We start from the raw sequence: 19,166 nt of genomic DNA, 5'->3' as shown, positions 1-19,166 counted from the left end.
CGTTGACGATCATGTTCGACTTTTTGTTTGCGCAAGCACTACTAGTCTGCCCACTTAGGAGACTTCACATTAATTGGTCTAGTTGATGGGCCGCACGGATGACGATGTAAATAAAAGCGCGCTGGAGCTCACCTGCCAGATTTTCGCACAGCAGCAGCAGCCGGCATGCGATCAATGGGTGTCAATCACCCAGTCACTCCCTACCAACATGGGCTCCTCGATGCCTCTTGTCGGCCATAGTCTGGCCATCTTTATCTGTGCGGCGGTAATGATGAGCGTTAGTATTATGGCGGTCGCGTTGCGCACTTTTGTTCGTATTTATACGGTTCGGGCTTTTGGGTGGGATGACGCTCTGATGGTTATCGCACTGGTGGGATTCCTGATCTTCTCACTAACACATCAGTGGCTGATATTCAATTAGGCTTTGTTCATAGCCCTGGATGCATGTTGGATGGTTGCATCAAAGCGAGGGGTTGGCCATAAGAACGAGGACTTTACTGATTATAATACAATGGAGCAGGCACTTCTGGTAGGTCTATTTTCTTTTCTACCAACTCGCAAGTGAACCCATAACCATCCCGATATAACTAACCATTATTAGTGGTGGTGGCTATGTCAAATGCTCTATAGTTGGTCTGCCGCTATCACCAAAATATCAATCGCTATTGCCCTACTCAGACTAGCTGTGCACAAAGCTCACCGCATTGTTTTGTGGACGGTGACTGGTGTTGTAATAATCGCTGGAATCATGATTTGGCTAGTGTTCCTCGCCGGCTGCCAACCAGTCTCTTATTTCTGGTCGCATGTGAATGGAAATCATGAAGGATCATGCATACGTCGGCAGATACTGTTGGATGTTGGCTATCTCTATAGTTTCCTGATTGTGCTGTCCGATGTGACTCTCGGGATCATGCCTGCCGTTCTGATCTGGCACCTGCAAATGGACCGCCGGACAAAGATTGCATTAGCGGGAGTCCTCAGCCTAGGAGCCCTGTACGTGCACTATATCTTTGGCAACTTGGAAAGGAAAGATGCTGAACCTATTCTAGAGAGAGTGTCGCCGTGATCATCCGAATCCCATATCTGCATACTTACCATGACACCAACCTTCTATGTGAGTTTGCCCAGACCTTCCATCCCGTCACCACATCCCTAACCCCTGCAGACGCAACCTACCAAATCGACTTTTGGTCCATAATCGAGATCGGAATCGGCATTACCGCAGGGAGCCTCGCCACCCTTCGCCCGTTATTCCTTTGGGTCTTCGAAACTCGATCATACTATGGTGGTAACTCCCGTGGCAAAAAGCAAGGCGAAGAGGAGCATCCTCTGTCGAACCTATCCACGGATGCTGAAAGGTTACATAACCCAAGCAATTGGGGTGGGGAATTCGCTCCAGGAAAGTCGAACAGTCGTCTAGTAACCACCGTCACATCTCGTCTGAGCCATTCAGATAGGAATCAGGATGCTATGACCTTGGGTGCTGGGTCATGGCAGGCACTTTATCAGGTCAATATTCAGACAACAATCAAGATATCGGAGGGAGTGGATGAAGCAATATGATTGTGTTCCCAGACTTCTGTATATACTTTTCATTTGTACTTAAATTATATTGACATAACAACTAATCAACAGAGACAAGACAATTATTCTGATCATACCTTCCACAATAAGACGTGAGAAGATCATAAGTTATGCGTTCGTCATAGTCCGAATTTCGGGTTAAGGCTTACCACTCTCCGGAGGGCATGGCGAACCGAGGACGGAACGGTGGATGGCAGTTCGAGCCGTCCCGCATGCCAAGTTCATCCGACAAATCACATGCGCCGAATCGAAGTATACAGAAAGCATCAGCATGTCTATAAAGCCCGTGCAGGGCCTCTGATGGAGTGATAATTCTAGAGCAACAAATTCATTCTGACAGCTTCTACCAACCAACTCTTGAAGCGACAATCAAACCAACATGTCTACCTCCTTCGATCTTCGGAACCCCGGACGCCCGATCCATGTCGGCGTTGTCTTGTTGAATACGTGAGTCTTAATGTATACACATCATTGAAAGCATCCAACTAATGATGCTACAGCGTGACTGAACACCTCGACATCGCCCCTGTTGGCTTCTTCCATAACTTCAGCACCTCCTTCATCAAGAACCTCCCACCCTTCGCCATCTCCGACGACCTCAGATCCGAAGCCCTAGACTTCGTCACCCACTGGGTCACAGAAGATGGCACGACCCCAGGCTCCCTAAGCGGAAACCTCAAAGTCATCCCCACGGTACTCACCTCTCCAACCCACAATCCACGTCGCAAGGACATCACTAACTCCCACAGGACTCCTTCGCCACCTGCCCACCCCTCGACATCGTGCTCATCGGCGCCGGCCAAATGGGCTACCAAGCCACCACCACCGAGAAGGATTTCCTCCGGAAGTGCTACGCCGAATGTTCCGCGTTCTTGTCTGTTTGCGGTGCGTCGGACGCCCTCCTAGCCACCGGGATCTTGGAAGGCAAGACGGCGACAGGTCCACTTTCGTTTCTGCCATTGTTTCGTGAGATAGCGCCGGGCACCAACTGGGTGGAGAAGAGATGGGTGAGGGATGGGAAGATGTGGACTACGGGGACGTTGTTGAACGGCCTGGATATGATTGCTGCGTTCGGGAGGGAGGTTTGGGGTGGAGAGGGATCTTTGGTGGAACATGTCCTTCGGACAGGGTATTTTCCGAGCAGGGATGTGGATTATCAGGATGAGATCTGAAGTTGGGGATTTGTGTTACTTAAATTGTCGAGGCACTTGTCGCACTGATTCTTGGGGAGGAGTGGTCAATGATACTATATATATGTTCAAGCCGACGTGGCATAGTGCTTTTCCAATATGCAGTATCGGGGGGAGATTAAGGTGATGGAAAGGGAGATTAGTGAGCCTGTGCAGGTGGCTTGCTGTAGTTACGGGTGGCTATTGCCTCTCGAAGTCTGTCAAGTAGAGAAGTTATCTTAGAGTAGACTCTTGTTCAATGCCAGGGTGTGAATGTCCGTATAGCAAGCATACGGTATGAGCGCTAATCCTAATCGGGAGGTCCGGCTACACTTGCCATCCGCCCGTCAGCTCGGCTCAGCTTTCCCTCCGCACTTCCATATACTCCTTCGCCCTCTCTGACCGTCATCATTATCGATCGTTCTCGAATCCATTCATGACTTGATCTTGGGAATAACAGTAATGGCGGACGATTATAAGTTTATGTGTCCACGTCCGCGGAGCTCCAAAGCCTGCGATGCATGTAGAACGCGCAAAATCAGGTGTATACCCAACGAGAAAGGCGGCGGGACCGACGCCTGTCGAAGGTACGGACTAATTCTGGAGTACTGTGTTCGTGCTAATCCTTGTTGACTTGTGTAGATGCGCAAAGCTTGGATACACATGTACAGTTAACGGGAGTCTCCCTTCATCAACGTGAGTAATATGTTGTAACTTATCTTCAAGCCATTAGCTAACCGCGGACACAAGTGCAAACCGATCCAATGATCGAGTTGTGAAGGCTTCTACACACCATGGCGATGATGTTGTCTCAGGACTATTTCGAAGCCAGCCGAAAGCAGAAAAAGACGAGGTAATGCAGCTGCGCCAACTGCATCGCGGTATATTGCAAGGCCGGAGTCTCGGCGAAGGAGATCCTCGTACCCTGATAGATACCCAATCCAGCGTCGGTGATACCGTGGACTGTAATTCCAGGTCCAGCAAGATCAACTTGAATATGGATGAGGCCGAACAGCTACTACTGCAGTTCAGACAGCAAAGGGCATACTTCCCGTTCATCGAAGTGCCCGAGGGGATCACCGCGGTGTCAATGGCATCAAGACAACCTTTCTTATTGCTGGCTATTCTGACTGTATCCTTGACGCGGAAGCCGCTTCTGCAGAAGAGGTTGGATGAACGATTCCGTCGTGTGCTAAGTGAAAGGGTTATATTCTATGGGGAAAAGAGCATGGATTATGTTCAAGGTCTACTGGTTTATATGGCGTGGTATGATAGATGGTCCTGTTTGGTGAATGGTATTGACTATGATCTAGGCGTCCGTTACATATCCGACCGCTCAGTCGCCAGAGCTCGCAGTTCATACAGATACTTGTGACTATGTTATCTGACTTGAAGCTTACGGAAAATATGCACGATCAGGCTGCTCGAGACATCTGCCTTGGGTGTTTTAGTCTTTCATCTCTGTGAGTCTGTGTCAGGTAGTCTGGGATAAGTGTCTAATTGGATGCACAGGTTATCCGTTGGCTTCCGCCGCCGTGGTGATGACGTCGCCTATAAGTATCTCAAAGAAGCAGTGAATTCCAATCAGCGATTAAATCAACCGTATGATGAACAGTTTCAACTCTCAAAACTTCATGTCCTGTTCGAGGAGATAATGCGCTGCCAAATGGAATGTAGCCCTCTGAAATGCCCAATCACCAAACAACAGAGATTCGAAGAGAAAATGGAATCTCTCCGCCTAGAACTACAGATATTTGAACGAGTACATGGTCCCAGCACCAGTAAGTAAATCTACAAGCCCCAGAGGCAAGATACTAACATACACATTGTCCCTGTACATCTTCTACTATTATCACTCAAAGTGCATATCGCACTTCTACCTTTCCGAATTCTTGATCCTAGACCGAGCAGCATAACTAATCTCGACCGCTTCGTCGACCAAGGTACCTCCTGCGCCACTGAAATCCGGTCTTTTTTCGAATACTTCCTTTCCATCCCACAGGGTCGATACCTATCATTCTCGGTTCGGGATTGGTGCCAATTAATCCTCACCATCAGCGCAGCCTCCGACATCTGTTTCCTATCTTTTGCTTCTATGAGCCCTATATGGACCGACTTCCAAATCAATACACGATCAGGCATGTTAATCTATCTCGAGAGTCTTTCTCATCGAATGTCGAGACTTTCCGTCACCAAGGCTGGAGAGACCCCTGATGTATATTATATGTTCAAGTCGGTGTTGGATATTGTGCTGTCCACATATACTCCGACCAGCGGGGACTCTTCATCCCTAACGTCAACAAGCAGTAGGGAGAACGCTTGTTTGAGAGAGGAACCTGGCCAGGATGTGGCTGCTACTTCGTCCACACCTTCGACCCGCTGCCCCATGGTGAACGGGAGTATCCGAGAGTCAGAATTCTGGGAGGCCATGAAACAGAGTGATCTGTACCTGGACGGGTTGGCGAGCGGGGTGAACGGTGAGGATGTGTACACATCGGGAGTAGGTAATTTGCTCGCTGATTGTGGGGATTGGCCGAGCATCTTTTCAGAATGGGTCAACGTGTCAGTAACTTGAATGAGAGACATCCCTTAATGGGCGGAGACGTTACGCCAAATCATGGACCCGGTTTATCGGTAGGGGGTGCTATAGATTGTGTTTGGAGACTCGCATAGTCTGGCATTGTGACCTCACTATTATTCTGAGCGGAAGTCTAAGATAACCACACACCAATATCGATCTTTGGCAAGGGCTTTACGCTGTAAGTATCGTTTGAGTTGCAGACGCCTTATTCCAAGAAGGTTGCATAAGCTGCTCCTAGGACTCTAATAGAGACAATTGCAGCTTATATGACACCCCTGCCCGTATCCGCCTGCCAGGAATTGTTTACACAGCAGGTAGACCAGGACTCTTACCAAAATTCACATAGGAGGCATGATGGCTGACAAGCCCCCTTAGTCTCATCTCATCGGATCCAGTCCACGGGTGGATGATTTACTGAATTCTTTCCGCAACAGCGACTTTGCATGGTCGGTTTCATCTAAGTATGACCGAAAAGCAACTTAAGGGAAGACATGCGATCAGTCAAGCCAGAAAAATGGGAAAGCTCGCGAGGAATGCTTAGCATCCGAGAATGCTGAAGGTGTGGGAGTCCAGGGCCCAGGTCCGAATGCTATCGACCGCTGTCGGTGATACTAGGTGTATGACACTCACATTTCTGGATGTTATGAATTCCAAGGCCCGAGATAAGGACTTGCATTAGTATAATTGCTGCGGAGTAGGTTACAATCCAATCAAGTATCTCGTCAACATGCACTAAAGGACTACGAGGCGGACAAACCCAGCTCCTGGCGTGTTTCTCTGCGTACTTTTGCCATAATTTCTAATGGGCTTCGTAATTAGGGGGAAATAAATGTCGAAAGATAAATTTAATTAGATAGATCCAAGGTCAGCCGCTGCAAATGAGAGGGACGTATGGGTTGGTGTAACTGGGTACCCCTGGATACTACGCGGAAGGCCGACCCGGTGAGAGGGCCCAGGGTAGTTTTAGGAAGTAGACGTCAAGCAAGGAAATGTTGGATCCCAGGTACGCTGCTAGGAATATGTTCCTGTGGGCAAACGAAGGAGATTAGCAGGGGGGTGGCAAACCAATTAGCAGTGACTAGCGGAGAGAGATATGGAGACAAAAAATCGATTCTTGGGGCGAAGTGTCGGGATTCAGCCTTATATCAAGTTGTATTTATATTAAGCTGTAGATCCTGGTTGACATAACTTGCATATTTGACGGAGTTGTCTCTCTGTTGCCTTCTGGAAGGAAATTAAATAGGGACTCATGTCGGACCTTTAACAGAAACCTTGCATCCTTTTCAAACCCTCGGTCAGAAGCGCTGTGCGACATGAACTGGTAAGTGCGGTGGTGGAGCCAATTTTCTGACAGGTCAGCTGTTGGTGAGTTGAGACTTGGTGAACCTGTTTCAGTTTTCACCAGCCCCTGGATAACCTCGTTTCATCGTAGAATTTTCGGCCCCATACACCCATGCTGCGGTTCGTTTCTATTGGTGTGTGCCCGGATGGTGATTTATTGATGCAAGTATCCGCGTGGGTGCAGGGCTATCGCAGCATCAGCATTGGTGTTTGTGTCTCAGCGCCCCCACCAACACCGAGTCAGCGCTAAGCATAACCGCTACCCATTGGTGTGAACAGCCTTGCGCCGTTGCACCTTCGGATCCATTCAGAATCTAAGCTAACGGCGTTCATTGGCGAACCGTAAATGAGATCATTCCGATTAAATTGCACTGACCACATCGTCCTGATAAGCTTCTGTTCTTTGTTTCCGATCCTTTGTCTACTTTTTGGCCGAGAAATGAACTATTCTCCCTTCGCCATGGTTTCAATCTTAAGCAGCAAAGTTGGGGTCCAAAATGCCCATTACACACTCACGCCATATTTATTTTCCACGAGGCTTTCTCGCATGCGACGCAATGACTCATAACTGCAAGAAATGTTCCTGATTACCCTCACATCGACCCACGCGATGGATGTACACTCAGAAATGGATCTAGCAAACGCCCCGCCCTATGGCAACCAGCCTGTAACATGCCACAACCAACCTGACGGCTTGCATTAGTCTATCCCGATATTGCAGATGGGATAGAGAAAATGCTCCTATTGGTTACAACCCTGCATCGCCAGGTTCGGAGTATTGATTGGCTCGCAAAAGGCAGCCGTTTATAAAGACTCGAATGCCTCCGAACCAGTCCCAGATCACGCCCACTTACCTTCACCACCCACCCGGGCTCTTCGCCCACAGTCACTCCTTTATCGAACTACTACAGTTCATACTCCATTCTTCAATTCTATTCCACTCGTGCAGATAGGCTCGACGCCCTCACGATGATGAAATTCTTGTTCATTGCCCTTTTCGGGCTCCTATGGGCTAAGCAGGCGCTGGGCGCCGCCGTGTTCGCCCACTTCATCGTCGGCAACGCATGGAACTACACACTTACAGACTGGGAAAATGACATGACACTGGCCCAGGAGGCCCATATCGACGCATTCGCCCTGAACATGGGTTACGGTGACTCGTCCACCGCAACGCAGGCTGCTCTCGCGTTCGAAGCAGCCAACAAAGTCGACTTTAAGCTTTTCTTTTCCTTCGACTACGAAGGAGGCACCGGTGCCTGGCCAGAATCTGACATCCTCACTTACCTTAACAAGTACGCCTCCAACTCCGCCCACTACAAGTACAACGGCAAGGCGTTCGTCTCTACTTTTGAGGGTACCGCCTACGCGACGGACTGGAAGTCCATCAAATCTCAGGTAGACTGCTTCTTCGTCCCGGACTGGTCTTCTCTCGGCGCAGAGGGCGCCTATGAGGCTGGCGGTGGAGGTATCGTCGACGGCCTTTTTAGCTGGGGTGCCTGGCCTTCTGGTCCGAACAACATGAGCAATGCCACTGATCTCAGTTACCTCGATCTCGACATCCCTTACATGATGCCTGCCTCTCCGTGGTTCTACACCAACCTCGCCTCATACAGCAAGAACTGGCTATGGCGCGGTGATAGCCTGTGGCACGATCGGTGGGAGCAGATCTGGGATCTGCAGCCGGAGTGGGTGGAGATCCTTACCTGGAATGACTACGGCGAGAGCCACTACATCGGACCCATCCGCGAAGATGCAATTAGTCTCATGACGACTGGTGGTGCACCGCTGAACTATATTGAGAATATGCCCCACGATGGATGGAGAGACCTTCTTCCTTTTGCGATCGACACTTACGTGAAAGGAAACGCAACTCTCGGCGACGAAGGCATCGTCACCTGGTACCGACCGAACCCGTCGGAGTCCTGCGGCACAGGAGGTACTACCGGTAACACGGCTAGTGAGGGACAGACGCTATACCCGCCCGCTGAAGTTGCTGAGAATAAAATCTTCTACTCAGCAATGTTGCATTCGCATGCGAATGTCTCTGTCACTGTTGGTGGCACGTCGCTGGGCGCCACTTGGGCCAAACATGGCCGAAACAGCGGCGCAGGACTCTACCACGGTGCCGTGGAGTATGGTAGTGCGACTGGGAAGGTAGTGGTTAGTATCACCCGGGATGGGGAGACGCTGGCCAGTGTGGCTGGTCAGTCAATTAACGCGACGTGTGTCAGTGATTTGTCCAACTGGAATGCTTGGGTTGGATCTAGCGTTGCGAAGAAGACGAATTCCCGTCGTGATGCTACACTTCCAGTGAAGAGTAGACATGCGCACCGTCACGTTGGGAGAGGACATAACCGCTTTCATTAATGCAGGCATAGTGGGAGTTTAGATCTCAATTCAATTCGGTACAATGTATATTTCTTTTTGAGGTTTATCGTACGGAGAACATCAAACACGCGGTGATTCATGAGATATTGTAAGGATCACAACACAAGATATATAACGAGTAAGATACACAGCGTCACTTTGACGCCTATCTCAAGGAATAATAGTATCAAGGAGATAGATAAAGGCATACGCACACGCACACACAATGATAGGGCGCAATTTGCTCTCGCATTTAAGATGTATGTTAGGCTTGCGGCATTAGCTATCGACTATAGAGCCTACGTCAGTATACTGGACATCTGCTTTTCATTCCAGTTCCATTGTATCAGATAGTTTTCATCTGCGCCGCAAAAAGGTATAAGATAAGTATACAATTGCAGGACACGGTCAGTGATGGAAGGCTAATTAGTGCCTACTGGAGAACTCGTTGGTATTATGTTTCGGATTGCGATGATGGGCTCAGCAGGCACCCCAGCTGACCGTTACACCTTTTTGCCAGGAGGCAGCATGATGGAACCAGCTGCGGCGGGTTGGAAATAGTAATGAACCTCTACGTAAGTAGGGCCGCAGAATGTGAGATACTAGAGATGACCGGAGATGAAGGAGATGCCTATGCCTTCTTATCCAAGTCGGCAATGGGTTGTTCCGTGTTAAAGAGCGCCAGTCCTCCAATCTTCCTTTCCACCTACCAAGTCGTACCTATCCCTTGGCGGTAGCTCTTCGGTCGTCATAATGGTTGTATTATAACGCCGCGCGGCATGTTCCTACCAAAAACGACCCGGGAGTATAACTGAGCGGCAAACGTTAGATAGATACGAACATCGCATACACCCACGGTATTACGGAACGATGATAACAAGACTAGCATTTTGAGAACAATGACTCACATTGAACAGCTATATTGACATAATTTTTTGCTGATCCGCGTTTCCATCGACGCCATCATGACCACTTGCGGTGGCGCTGCCGGTGTACTTGATTCCAGGAACCTGGCACATTCTCCCTTCTCCCTTCCCCTTTCTACTCCTCGCTTCCACCTTCTAACTTCCCCCTACTCACTTCTCCCTATCGCCTCAAAGCCTTTGGACGTATGATCCCAAAGCCTTCATTTATTGCGCACCAAAACAATACAGGAAGAAATACCGAGATCGCAACCCCCCTTGGTATACTCTTACGATCCTTACCCATTGTCGCCCACAATGGATACCTCCTTTGATCCTACAACCAAGATAATTATGCTCATCATTGTGGGCTTTCTCGCATTCATCTACCTTATGGCCAATGGCTACATTATGTACTAATTCCATTCCTATCATAACGTGCGACGACACGGTGTCTAAGACTAACTTCGTTCGTCTACCTAGTCCACGATCTCCCGAGTCTATCTACATTGCGTACACCAGTGGCGATATGAGTGGACTGATGCAAGGCATCGAAGGGGCTCTTCAACAAGGATATCGTGTCCAAGTCATCTTCGACGGGGTCTAGAGGGATCCTAGGGTAGAGGATCTTCGATAAGAATGAAAAGACAAGCTCATGACTGATGACAATACGTTTCTCTGCAGGGCGTCTTTATTGCTGCTGGGGAATAGTGTAGGTGGTGATTTGTTTGTTCTGCTTGGGTCTGTCCGAACTATGCTCAAGTCGTCATTGCAAGGCACGTTTTCGCTTTAGGAGGTGCCAGCCGTTAACTAGCTAATACCTCGTTTTACGGGCGGGTCAGTATATAGTAAATAGTAAATAGTACTCCCATACCTGATCGAGCCCTACTATGTAAGATCCTAGCCTTAAAGTGCCTTATCTTTGAAGCGAGAGGATGGCTTAGCCCCGGCGAATTCCACAAATTCGGAAAATTACCCCTAAGAGCGCATGCTGCCACCGCAGCTAACCACGCCACTCAAATAGAATAGAGCAGAAGAAATAAATAAAACATGTTGCAACTGAAAGGCTAATTGTCGCGATACATTCTCCTCTGTCTTCGTTCCGATTTACCCGTTCCTGCTTCCTATGTGGTTGTTCTTTCTCCTTGGGGCGTGCTGCCTCGCCCACTTCAGTGGAGCGTGTTTGGGTCGTCTACCCTGACGTGTCCGTCGTCTGTCTTGAAAAGGTATGGCCAACAATCTTGCCAACCAGGTCGAACTTGTTAGTTTATCAGCCGTCGAGGTATCCACTTGTTTGTGGGCTAGTCTTTCTTCCTGGTCATCCCATGGGATCTTCTTTCTTCAATAGAAAGAAGAGCTGGGACGATGTAGAGTGGGATGTCGGATTCGGAGGATGAAGTATTATGGTGGATAGTCCTCTAGCCTTGGATAGGGCACGTGCTTAGACAGCCACTGCGGAGGAAGTAGCAGCCCCATCAGAAAGGCTGCTGGCCTCAGGCGTGGTTGGATTGCGCGATCTCAATTTGAATCGGTAGCTTGGGGGACCTTGTCCAAAATCATGCCAAGCCTAAAAGTAGTTCCGTCGACCATGTTTCAGGAAGCATGTCTGTACTGGTTATTATATTACATTCCCATCTACTAGTTTCACTGTCACGGAGCATCTATCTGTTATCGTAGACAATCCTTAGCTGCTGGTTGCAACTTGCTGCCATGAGATCTAAGAACATCTGTTGGAAAGATGGACAAATTCCGTACTCTCGTAATTGGCCCGTGGCACTACTGGCCTGATAGTATTGGGGCAGTTGTGCCATCTATTGAGGATGCGTGATGATTCATTGACAAAGAAACAACTCCAACAACGAGCTCAAAGAGTATGAAGCATATTCGACTTCCCGGACAGATGACTTATTCAAGAAAACACTGGAAAGACAAAAGTATTGAAAGGGCAGATCAAGTTAGCAATAAAACTATTGCAAAATCCTGTGTGAAGGTATGAAATCCGTAGCAACAGTGAACGCCCCGTCAGTCCAAGAAAGCTAACGAGTGGTTGAAAGTCCACAAGATGTAATTAGATTGCACGACCATGATACTGAGTAACAGTACTCTAAGAAGTGTACCGACATTGCTGGTTTGGCAAATGACGCATTTCAGACTGCGCCTAGTGACTATATGAGTACAATCAATGCCGTTAGCCATAAGTCCGATGTAGCAATAGGAATGGGAGCATACTTCAGTTTGAATATGAATAGTATAAAAGACGCGAACAGGGCTGCAAAGAAGAGGACGTATGTAAAAACACGCCAGTCCTCGTCTTTCAAATAGGGCATTGCCGCTGAAAGGCACCTGAAGACCAAATTCGGCATTGATGAACTGCACGCTTCCATAGTCAGGTCTGCTGGGAGTGTCTGTTAGGAAAACAGTAAAAGAATTGCAGGGTAAGGATAATCGGTCTCATTTTATAGGCGAACGGTAACCGACAATAACGAATGATGACGGCCTCGACCGGAATGGTACCAGGAACTCAAGTAAGACGTGCACCGCCCGTGTGAGCACCGAAAGGTCTACTAAGCCACACTGGTACCTCTGGTTGCTATCAGGATCTCGAAAGTGACAGCCCATGTACTACAGTCTATTTTCTCTGCGAAATTCAAATCCAATAAGAATTATGGATCTATACGCCCCCACCAGCTCACACGTTCTCTGGGTGGCGCAACAATGCCCTGATGATCTTGAATCTTCCTGCCCTAGTAGGGAAGGTAAAGCGGGGTGAAGCGCTAATGAGTTAAAAGTAATGCTGATATGAGAGTTACATTAGCTCACCTGAGCGTCTGTGTGTCCCGAGGGGTGGGCGGTATATGGCCTTTGTCTCGGTTCATACTCTTACTTGTAGTTTCTACTATAGTATTCGTCACATCACTCTGATTAGTATCCAGGTTGTCATAGAATATGTTCAAAGTGCTTCGTGCGGTGGTACATGAAGTAGAAACTGCATGTACAGCAAAATCAGAGCCCCGTACTAATCGAATTCTACGATGAAGCCAGCCTAATATCAATTTTTCGTTGATTCGAGCATGACTGCGTCTCCATGATGGTGTTGTGGGATTGGGGAAGTCCCCCCAGTCGGACAAACGGAGCCGGGTTGGAGCAGCAGCAGGGCTTGCGTTGTTAGACTCTGGCGTTGCCAGCGATAGATTCATTTAGAATCTAGGTCTTTACTGCTCAGCCTTGGACCATTTGGTCGGTAAAGCAGTTTATGATGCAAGTCGTGCTACCTATATTCAGCCAATATTTACTGTAGAAGGTCAGCTGTTGTCAACAATACAGAGTGATACTAGAATGTTCTGGATAAAGACATGGACTAGGACTCAGAATAATCAAACAATTCTTCTTAAAAGTAACAGTTCTCTATCTAATATAGTTTATATTATGGCCAAATAATAGAAAGACGCCAAGTGATGTAGCTTCGCAGCTCCAAGTAGATCAAGCCAGCAATCACCCTATGCGTTCCCTGTGGTAGGTGGTCGATTTTGCGACCACAAAATCGACCACCCTATCATTGAGGCCCGGCGCGATAGCTGCTGGATCCAGTTTTTGTCCATGCGCATCATCATTGGCTACGGTGACGGAATGAACTTGCTCATCTCCAGTTAGAGACTCAAACACTTCACCCTCTCATCTGAAACATCACTTTCACTCACTCACGCCCCTCAGACTCAAGACGCTCCTGACTTATCACACAATGAAGTCAAACATGCCAGTATATCAGCCGCTGAAACCAAATCATCAATTCTCCCCCAAGCCGACATTCAACTATGCCTCAACGAAAGGGTCCCTTCTGGATGACGATGTCTGGGAGTTGTTCAGAGCTCTGCTTCTCTTGGCGCCTCTGGCCATTGGGAGTTTTTGGTCGTGCATTATCTACTGTGTTCTATCCCCACCTATAACAGCCGGTGTCCATTCCAGAGAAGTTAAGAGCTAACATAACCGTTTACATTGGCTAGGTGTCCCGACTTCCATAAGCCCAACCGTATTGTTTATGACTATGTCGATGTCGGCCCGCTCCTAGTAGCTCTTCCTGAGCGCGAAGTTTATATAGAACTCGTATTCAAACTAGCCTGGGATTGTGCTATGTAAGGCTCCGACAATAATCAGAATCTAACCGACCGGGGAGAAGTTGTTATTAAGTCGGCAGAGGGAATCCCTGATATGTTAGCGGCACTCCCCCCAACAGCCTTCTCCGCACATGTTCCCAGGTCAGCAGCAGCAACAGGGTGCACCAAACATGAACCATGGCCCTCAAGAGTCTTACTAACTTCACCCTCTTCGGCACGCCCATACAGTACGTGGAACAGTCTCACTGGTATGACCGGCTGCTGGACGTATTGCTCGGCGAGGATGAAACCTAGAGAGACAGGTTGACGTCGGTCTATCCATGCTGTTAGAGACAGACTCTGGATAGTAGCCGCACGAGGGATATATTATTTTTAACGCACGCAGCTAGAAAGAGGAGAGCTAGGCACTGGAAGATACTGGAGAAATTCAAACATACCCCTATTCCAATCATAATGATCTCAGGTAGTTATAGACTAATTTCAGGCCCCATTCAATGCTTTGCACAGGGTACACAGGTCCCCATGCGAGTGATTGCGTGTCTCCGAGATCTAGCGCGCTGGTTCACTGTAACTGTAGCCACAGATTCCTCAAGATACGAATCTTACAAATCGTGGACGTTGATCATAATGAGGTGGTTGGGAGGTTGATCCGCCGATTCGATCGTGTCTACCCCACCATATTGGTGTTTGGGTCACAGGCTGCATTAAGCTAAATACGTAGTAGGTGCCGCTGTTAACCCTGCTAGCTGTACCTGGGTAAAACTCGGTAAGTGAGCGGTTAGCAGCCTACATAATAACATCAAAAGTTTAGACGCATACCATACACTATTTTGATAATAGACAACTTTCTTTGTGCGAACGGAATCACTATGAAGTATGGGGAGTATGGTATTGATTAAACATTGCCCATGTAAAGGAGATGACTTCCTTCAAATACCGGTATTGAAACTGAGACCTTGACCGTGGAAAAGAATCTCCTTTTTGCCATCGACCTTGCTCGGGCGCGCTCACCAATGAAGCATGGGGAATAGGTGTGGCAAAGGTTCAGGGCATCCGACATGCATGTGTGTTCCGGGCGCAGCTGAACCTGCTGAGGGGAAGTAAAGAAGTCCCTAATGGTTCCAACTTGGCCGGCTCCACTTGGAGCGGAGCTAAAACATGAAGGTCCAGTTATATCGACTGGGCCAAATCCCGAAAGACACATACTATTCGGAGCTGAGCGCAGCAAAGCAACTGTTAACTCGAGCTGAAAACCGAGACGATATGTCATCCTTCAAATTGTATGTTTCCGGAAACTATAAAAGCTTCTCAAAGAAACACCAATCCATCTTCGCATCATCAGAGCCCGTTTTCACCGGTACCATCTATTCTATCATCTTTGAGTCATCCGCACCATGTCCTCAACTTCCAATGCTTCCTGGGAAGTTTCCTCCCTTCAGGTTCAGACCACTACAGCGGATGCTGTCACGGATACTCTCTACGCCAATGGCCACATGCAGGTCCCTGTTGTCGTTACCATTAAAGCCATTGATCCTGAGTCGGCTGCAACATATGAGCTGAAGGATTCAGACCTCGAAAAGATCAAATTGATTGACTACGACGATGAGACTCCAGCCACGGAATTATCGGGGTCATGGAGTTACTCAGCCACAGAAAACGAATTCGACCACGCATTGCCAACCTCGAGAAAAGAGCCCCAAACGGACTTATCCCTTGCGGATGGGGACCCTCAAAGAAAGCGCTACTGGGTGACAACGACAAAGATCGAAAACAAAAGGATTGGAGCCAGTATTAAACAGCCTGATGGTACTGTTGTACATACAGCGAGTGCAGGCTTTGATTCCAAAGTCACTCTCCGGAGTATAGACCCAGTGAAATATACAATGGATGACTTGAATCTTGAACGAGAGGATACCGCCGATGGCAATTTTTATTCTCCAAACTATCATTGGTACTGGGATCAAGACAATTACTATCTCACCAGCACGATATACGATTTCCGAAAGGTTGAACTGCATGGTTATGATGGTGGCACTGATGATCCATACCTGAAATATTCCACCGGCTTTTTTTCGGTGCACGAGCCTTGCAACATCTTCTATTATTGGCCGATGGGCTCCAAGGAGACGCGTACAGTGGGGAAGGGACTTATGACAACTGAGATTACGATAAATCAAAGAGCCAACGCCATGTGCTGTACCCGTATGCGGTTCGAAGGGGCAAATCCATGGAAAGAGCATCAATGGTGGGAGGGAAAATTTACCATCTACGACAAATTTGGCAATTCGGGCATTTTTTTCATGGGCTATGATGAAGATCGTAATCAGCTGCAGATCTCAACTAAAGGATATGAGGGTTGACATGCTTTGTCCCAATACGGAAGATGGAATTGTGGGGTTCCTGTGATGTTGTCGTGTTTTGAATCCGTGAGATTTTGATACGAATTTTTTTTTATCATATAGCCAAATTGTCTTGCTATCGGACAATGTCGCTTGCATTATCGTTGTTGATCCCGCAAAGGTTGGGGAGTACACATTGAACGTGCATTAGCTTTTTGAGTCTGTTGATGGACATAGAGTGTGTCTGGTGACTGGGGTAGTCTTCAAGTGTAGAACACTAATGGTAGATTCACCCACTCCGGAGAGACGACAAGGTCTGTACTAGCTTGCCCCATGAAGTAAAGGATTTTGGTCAATACCATGTATTACTATTTTATCTAGCTACGTTTACATTGAGAAAAGGAGAAAGGAACGACAAGGACGTGTTCAGCGGTATCACATAACGAAATGAAGAGATTCTGGGATACCTTTGATGCATCCATCGGTGCGTAGAGGATCACACCAGAATAAGAAAATCTTAGGAGCGCCGGAACTCCGTGCGTCCGTGGGAGGCCGTGAGGATGGTATCACATTGACAGTAGAAGCAAAAGAGGGAAAAGAAAGAAACAGAAAAGACAAACATCTGACCAACCAGAAATGGCTGAATATCTGACGACCCTGACCTTATGCCCAATGATATATATATATATATCACTTCATTATTTCTAGTTATCATGGGAAAATAAAGCAAAAGGCTGCCGCAGCATGAATTTCCTCAGCCTTTGGGCTTGAATGTTGTTGGTCGCAGTTCCGGACTAATCGAGACTTATCCGAATGTAATCATGAAACGGCCTCGATGTTCATATAGAGCTTTTAAGAGTTGACCACCATCATTCTGGTTGTAAAGAACGCAGTTGGGTTCATTAATGAGGGGACCACTTATTTGATATGCCCATTTATGTTAGCCGTCCACACCTCCCAACAAGCCCAGTTTGTTATGGGATTGAAGTACATACAATATCTTTGTCAGGCCCCAAAGAAACATAAGTATAAATAAAATGCCCATAAAGACGCATGTGAGTAATTCCCGACTTTCTTCACTCAGATGGGGGACCAAGAATGAAGGATAGTAGAAAGTCAGTCCAGTGAGTGATCGACGGCTTGCGTTCATGGTCTGAGATTCCGGCATTCTTGATCTCATGGTCTGATACTTTGGCCTTTCGGATTCCATGGCGTGATTAGCTGGAGGCAGTTTCGAGGGTGTCAAAGTGGAAGGTGGAAAGGAGGAATCAGAAATGGGGAATGGGCTGGCACAAATATATACTCTTGCTTGTACATCTAATGATGATGCACGTTGACGGAGATTGGTTCCAGCGGCTACTCGTTGCTGACGTGCTTTAGCTAATTTTAGATCTTGAGCAACAAAACAGTGAATACCGCATAATCGCCATAGCGGACTAGCAGAAGAGGTACTAATAGTCAGACATTTGTCTACAGTGGGACTCGATGCCTATTGTTAGGACAAATCTCTCTCCGTCGGCTCGCTGAACTTACGCGAGATATTGTCCTTGATTTATCGGTTAGCGCATCCATTATTTACAGTATGCCTTTCATTTGACTATCAGTGTAATTATTTGTCGAAGCACTAACCGCTAGACCAAAAACGATATATCGCGTCTAGTCAGCCAGGCGACGGAGAGATATCTGTCCCAACATTCTTTGTTGATACTGTCGCTGAATGAGTTAGGGGGTGGAATAAATGGTAGGCTGTGATTGAACCTGGCTAATGAAATATTTGGAAATATTTGAGTTCCCGAAGCTGATGGTGCAGTACACGTTTGATAGGTATCAGGGGGCACAAGTTATATCTGTGGCTTAAGTGGATTTTATGCTGTCTAACTATTGTAAGTCTTGTAGTGGTATATCACAGAGCATCAGTCAAGCAGGCTATTGTTTTACAATGATGTAACCCCTACCACAGAAAATTCACCAAACCATGATAACCGTATTGCATATTAAGGCTCCCTACCCGCCCCAAGTGATTAACATTGTAGATCTTACATCTGGTTATTCATACTCAAATGCTGCCTTCAGTGACTACAGTAAGGATGACCACAGTGTATCATTTCGTGAGCAGTATCCAAGGCTTGACTTTGTCTGCATGATCCTACTGCTATAGTCTTTTCACTCGAGTTCTTCCACTGAGTATAGAGGAAAATGATGACATAGTCGCTGTTACCTATACAGCAGGTACTTTGATGGCGTCACCCACAAGGCGCCGTAGCGGCGAGTAAAATTTCCGTCCATGCGTATCATCATTGGCTACGGTGACGAGAGAAATTTTCTCCAGTTAGAGATTCTCTCTTCTTACCTAACACCACCCTCACACTCAAAAGCCCTCCAACTCAAAACACTACTGACTAATCTGACAATGAAGTACAAAATGCTAGCATATCAGACGCTGAAATCAAACCGTCGATTCTCACCTAAGCCGGCCCTTGAATATACCTCAACCTGCTAAGCTCATCTACTTTACATACGCTAATGCCGATGTGGATGCGCTGCTGCGAGCAATTAAAGGGATCCTGAACAAGGAGGCTGTATCATAACCACCTTGAATAACTGGACTTCTCTGAGAGCGGTCCGTTTGTGCTAACATAATGCTTCAGCATTTCGTCTTGAATCACAATCGAACCGAGGCGAAATCCAGGCCCAGCAAGGTTTGGCAACCGCCCACAATTACTGTGATATCAACTGCCATGTTTGTCACATCAAGGAGAATATTCGGCATG

The 19,166-nt window shown here is 47.5% G+C and overlaps 6 protein-coding genes across 6 annotated transcripts; all 6 read left to right on the top strand.

Annotated features, from left to right (window-relative positions):
• Positions 1–208: 208 nt before the first annotated feature.
• BO79DRAFT_263840 (pectinesterase precursor) lies at positions 209–1,563 on the top strand (the record flags this gene model as incomplete). Its single annotated transcript, XM_025686717.1, has 5 exons — positions 209–370; positions 422–529; positions 602–993; positions 1,050–1,114; positions 1,166–1,563. The coding sequence occupies 5 exons, from the start codon at positions 209–211 to the stop codon at positions 1,561–1,563; spliced, it is 1,125 nt and encodes a 374-aa protein (XP_025540260.1).
• A 400-nt stretch (positions 1,564–1,963) lies between these two features.
• On the top strand, positions 1,964–5,328 carry BO79DRAFT_237186 (uncharacterized protein; the record flags this gene model as incomplete). Its single annotated transcript, XM_025684662.1, has 8 exons — positions 1,964–2,031; positions 2,085–2,277; positions 2,334–2,713; positions 3,234–3,333; positions 3,487–4,019; positions 4,067–4,216; positions 4,266–4,534; positions 4,565–5,328. The coding sequence occupies 8 exons, from the start codon at positions 1,964–1,966 to the stop codon at positions 5,326–5,328; spliced, it is 2,457 nt and encodes an 818-aa protein (XP_025540259.1).
• Positions 5,329–7,535: 2,207 nt separating this feature from the next.
• BO79DRAFT_208709 (glycoside hydrolase family 71 protein) lies at positions 7,536–9,082 on the top strand. Its single transcript, XM_025682451.1, has one exon. It carries the CDS (start codon positions 7,645–7,647, stop codon positions 9,040–9,042), a length of 1,398 nt encoding a protein of 465 aa, XP_025540258.1. The 5' UTR covers positions 7,536–7,644; the 3' UTR covers positions 9,043–9,082.
• Positions 9,083–10,262: 1,180 nt separating this feature from the next.
• Positions 10,263–10,551, top strand: BO79DRAFT_254162 (uncharacterized protein; the record flags this gene model as incomplete). Its single annotated transcript, XM_025686044.1, has 2 exons — positions 10,263–10,357; positions 10,428–10,551. The coding sequence occupies 2 exons, from the start codon at positions 10,263–10,265 to the stop codon at positions 10,549–10,551; spliced, it is 219 nt and encodes a 72-aa protein (XP_025540257.1).
• A 3,132-nt stretch (positions 10,552–13,683) lies between these two features.
• On the top strand, positions 13,684–14,078 carry BO79DRAFT_254161 (uncharacterized protein; the record flags this gene model as incomplete). Its single annotated transcript, XM_025686043.1, has 2 exons — positions 13,684–13,853; positions 13,946–14,078. The coding sequence occupies 2 exons, from the start codon at positions 13,684–13,686 to the stop codon at positions 14,076–14,078; spliced, it is 303 nt and encodes a 100-aa protein (XP_025540256.1).
• Positions 14,079–15,408: 1,330 nt separating this feature from the next.
• BO79DRAFT_208708 (uncharacterized protein) lies at positions 15,409–16,489 on the top strand. Its single transcript, XM_025682450.1, has one exon. The coding sequence runs from the start codon at positions 15,451–15,453 to the stop codon at positions 16,414–16,416; it is 966 nt and encodes a 321-aa protein (XP_025540255.1). The 5' UTR covers positions 15,409–15,450; the 3' UTR covers positions 16,417–16,489.
• Positions 16,490–19,166: the final 2,677 nt, after the last annotated feature.

The sequence above is a fragment of the Aspergillus costaricaensis genome, assembly GCF_003184835.1.
Source record: "Aspergillus costaricaensis CBS 115574 unplaced genomic scaffold BO79scaffold_13, whole genome shotgun sequence".
Taxonomy (NCBI): domain Eukaryota; kingdom Fungi; phylum Ascomycota; class Eurotiomycetes; order Eurotiales; family Aspergillaceae; genus Aspergillus; species Aspergillus costaricensis.
The sequence above is the reverse complement of the archived record's forward strand: the minus strand, read 5'-3'. Positions and strand labels throughout refer to the sequence as shown.

Coding starts and splice junctions, on each gene's coding strand:
- BO79DRAFT_208709 (XM_025682451.1), top strand. CDS start 7,645: ATGATGAAATTCTTGTTCATTGCCCTTTTCGGGCTCCTATGGGCTAAG.
- BO79DRAFT_208708 (XM_025682450.1), top strand. CDS start 15,451: ATGTCCTCAACTTCCAATGCTTCCTGGGAAGTTTCCTCCCTTCAGGTT.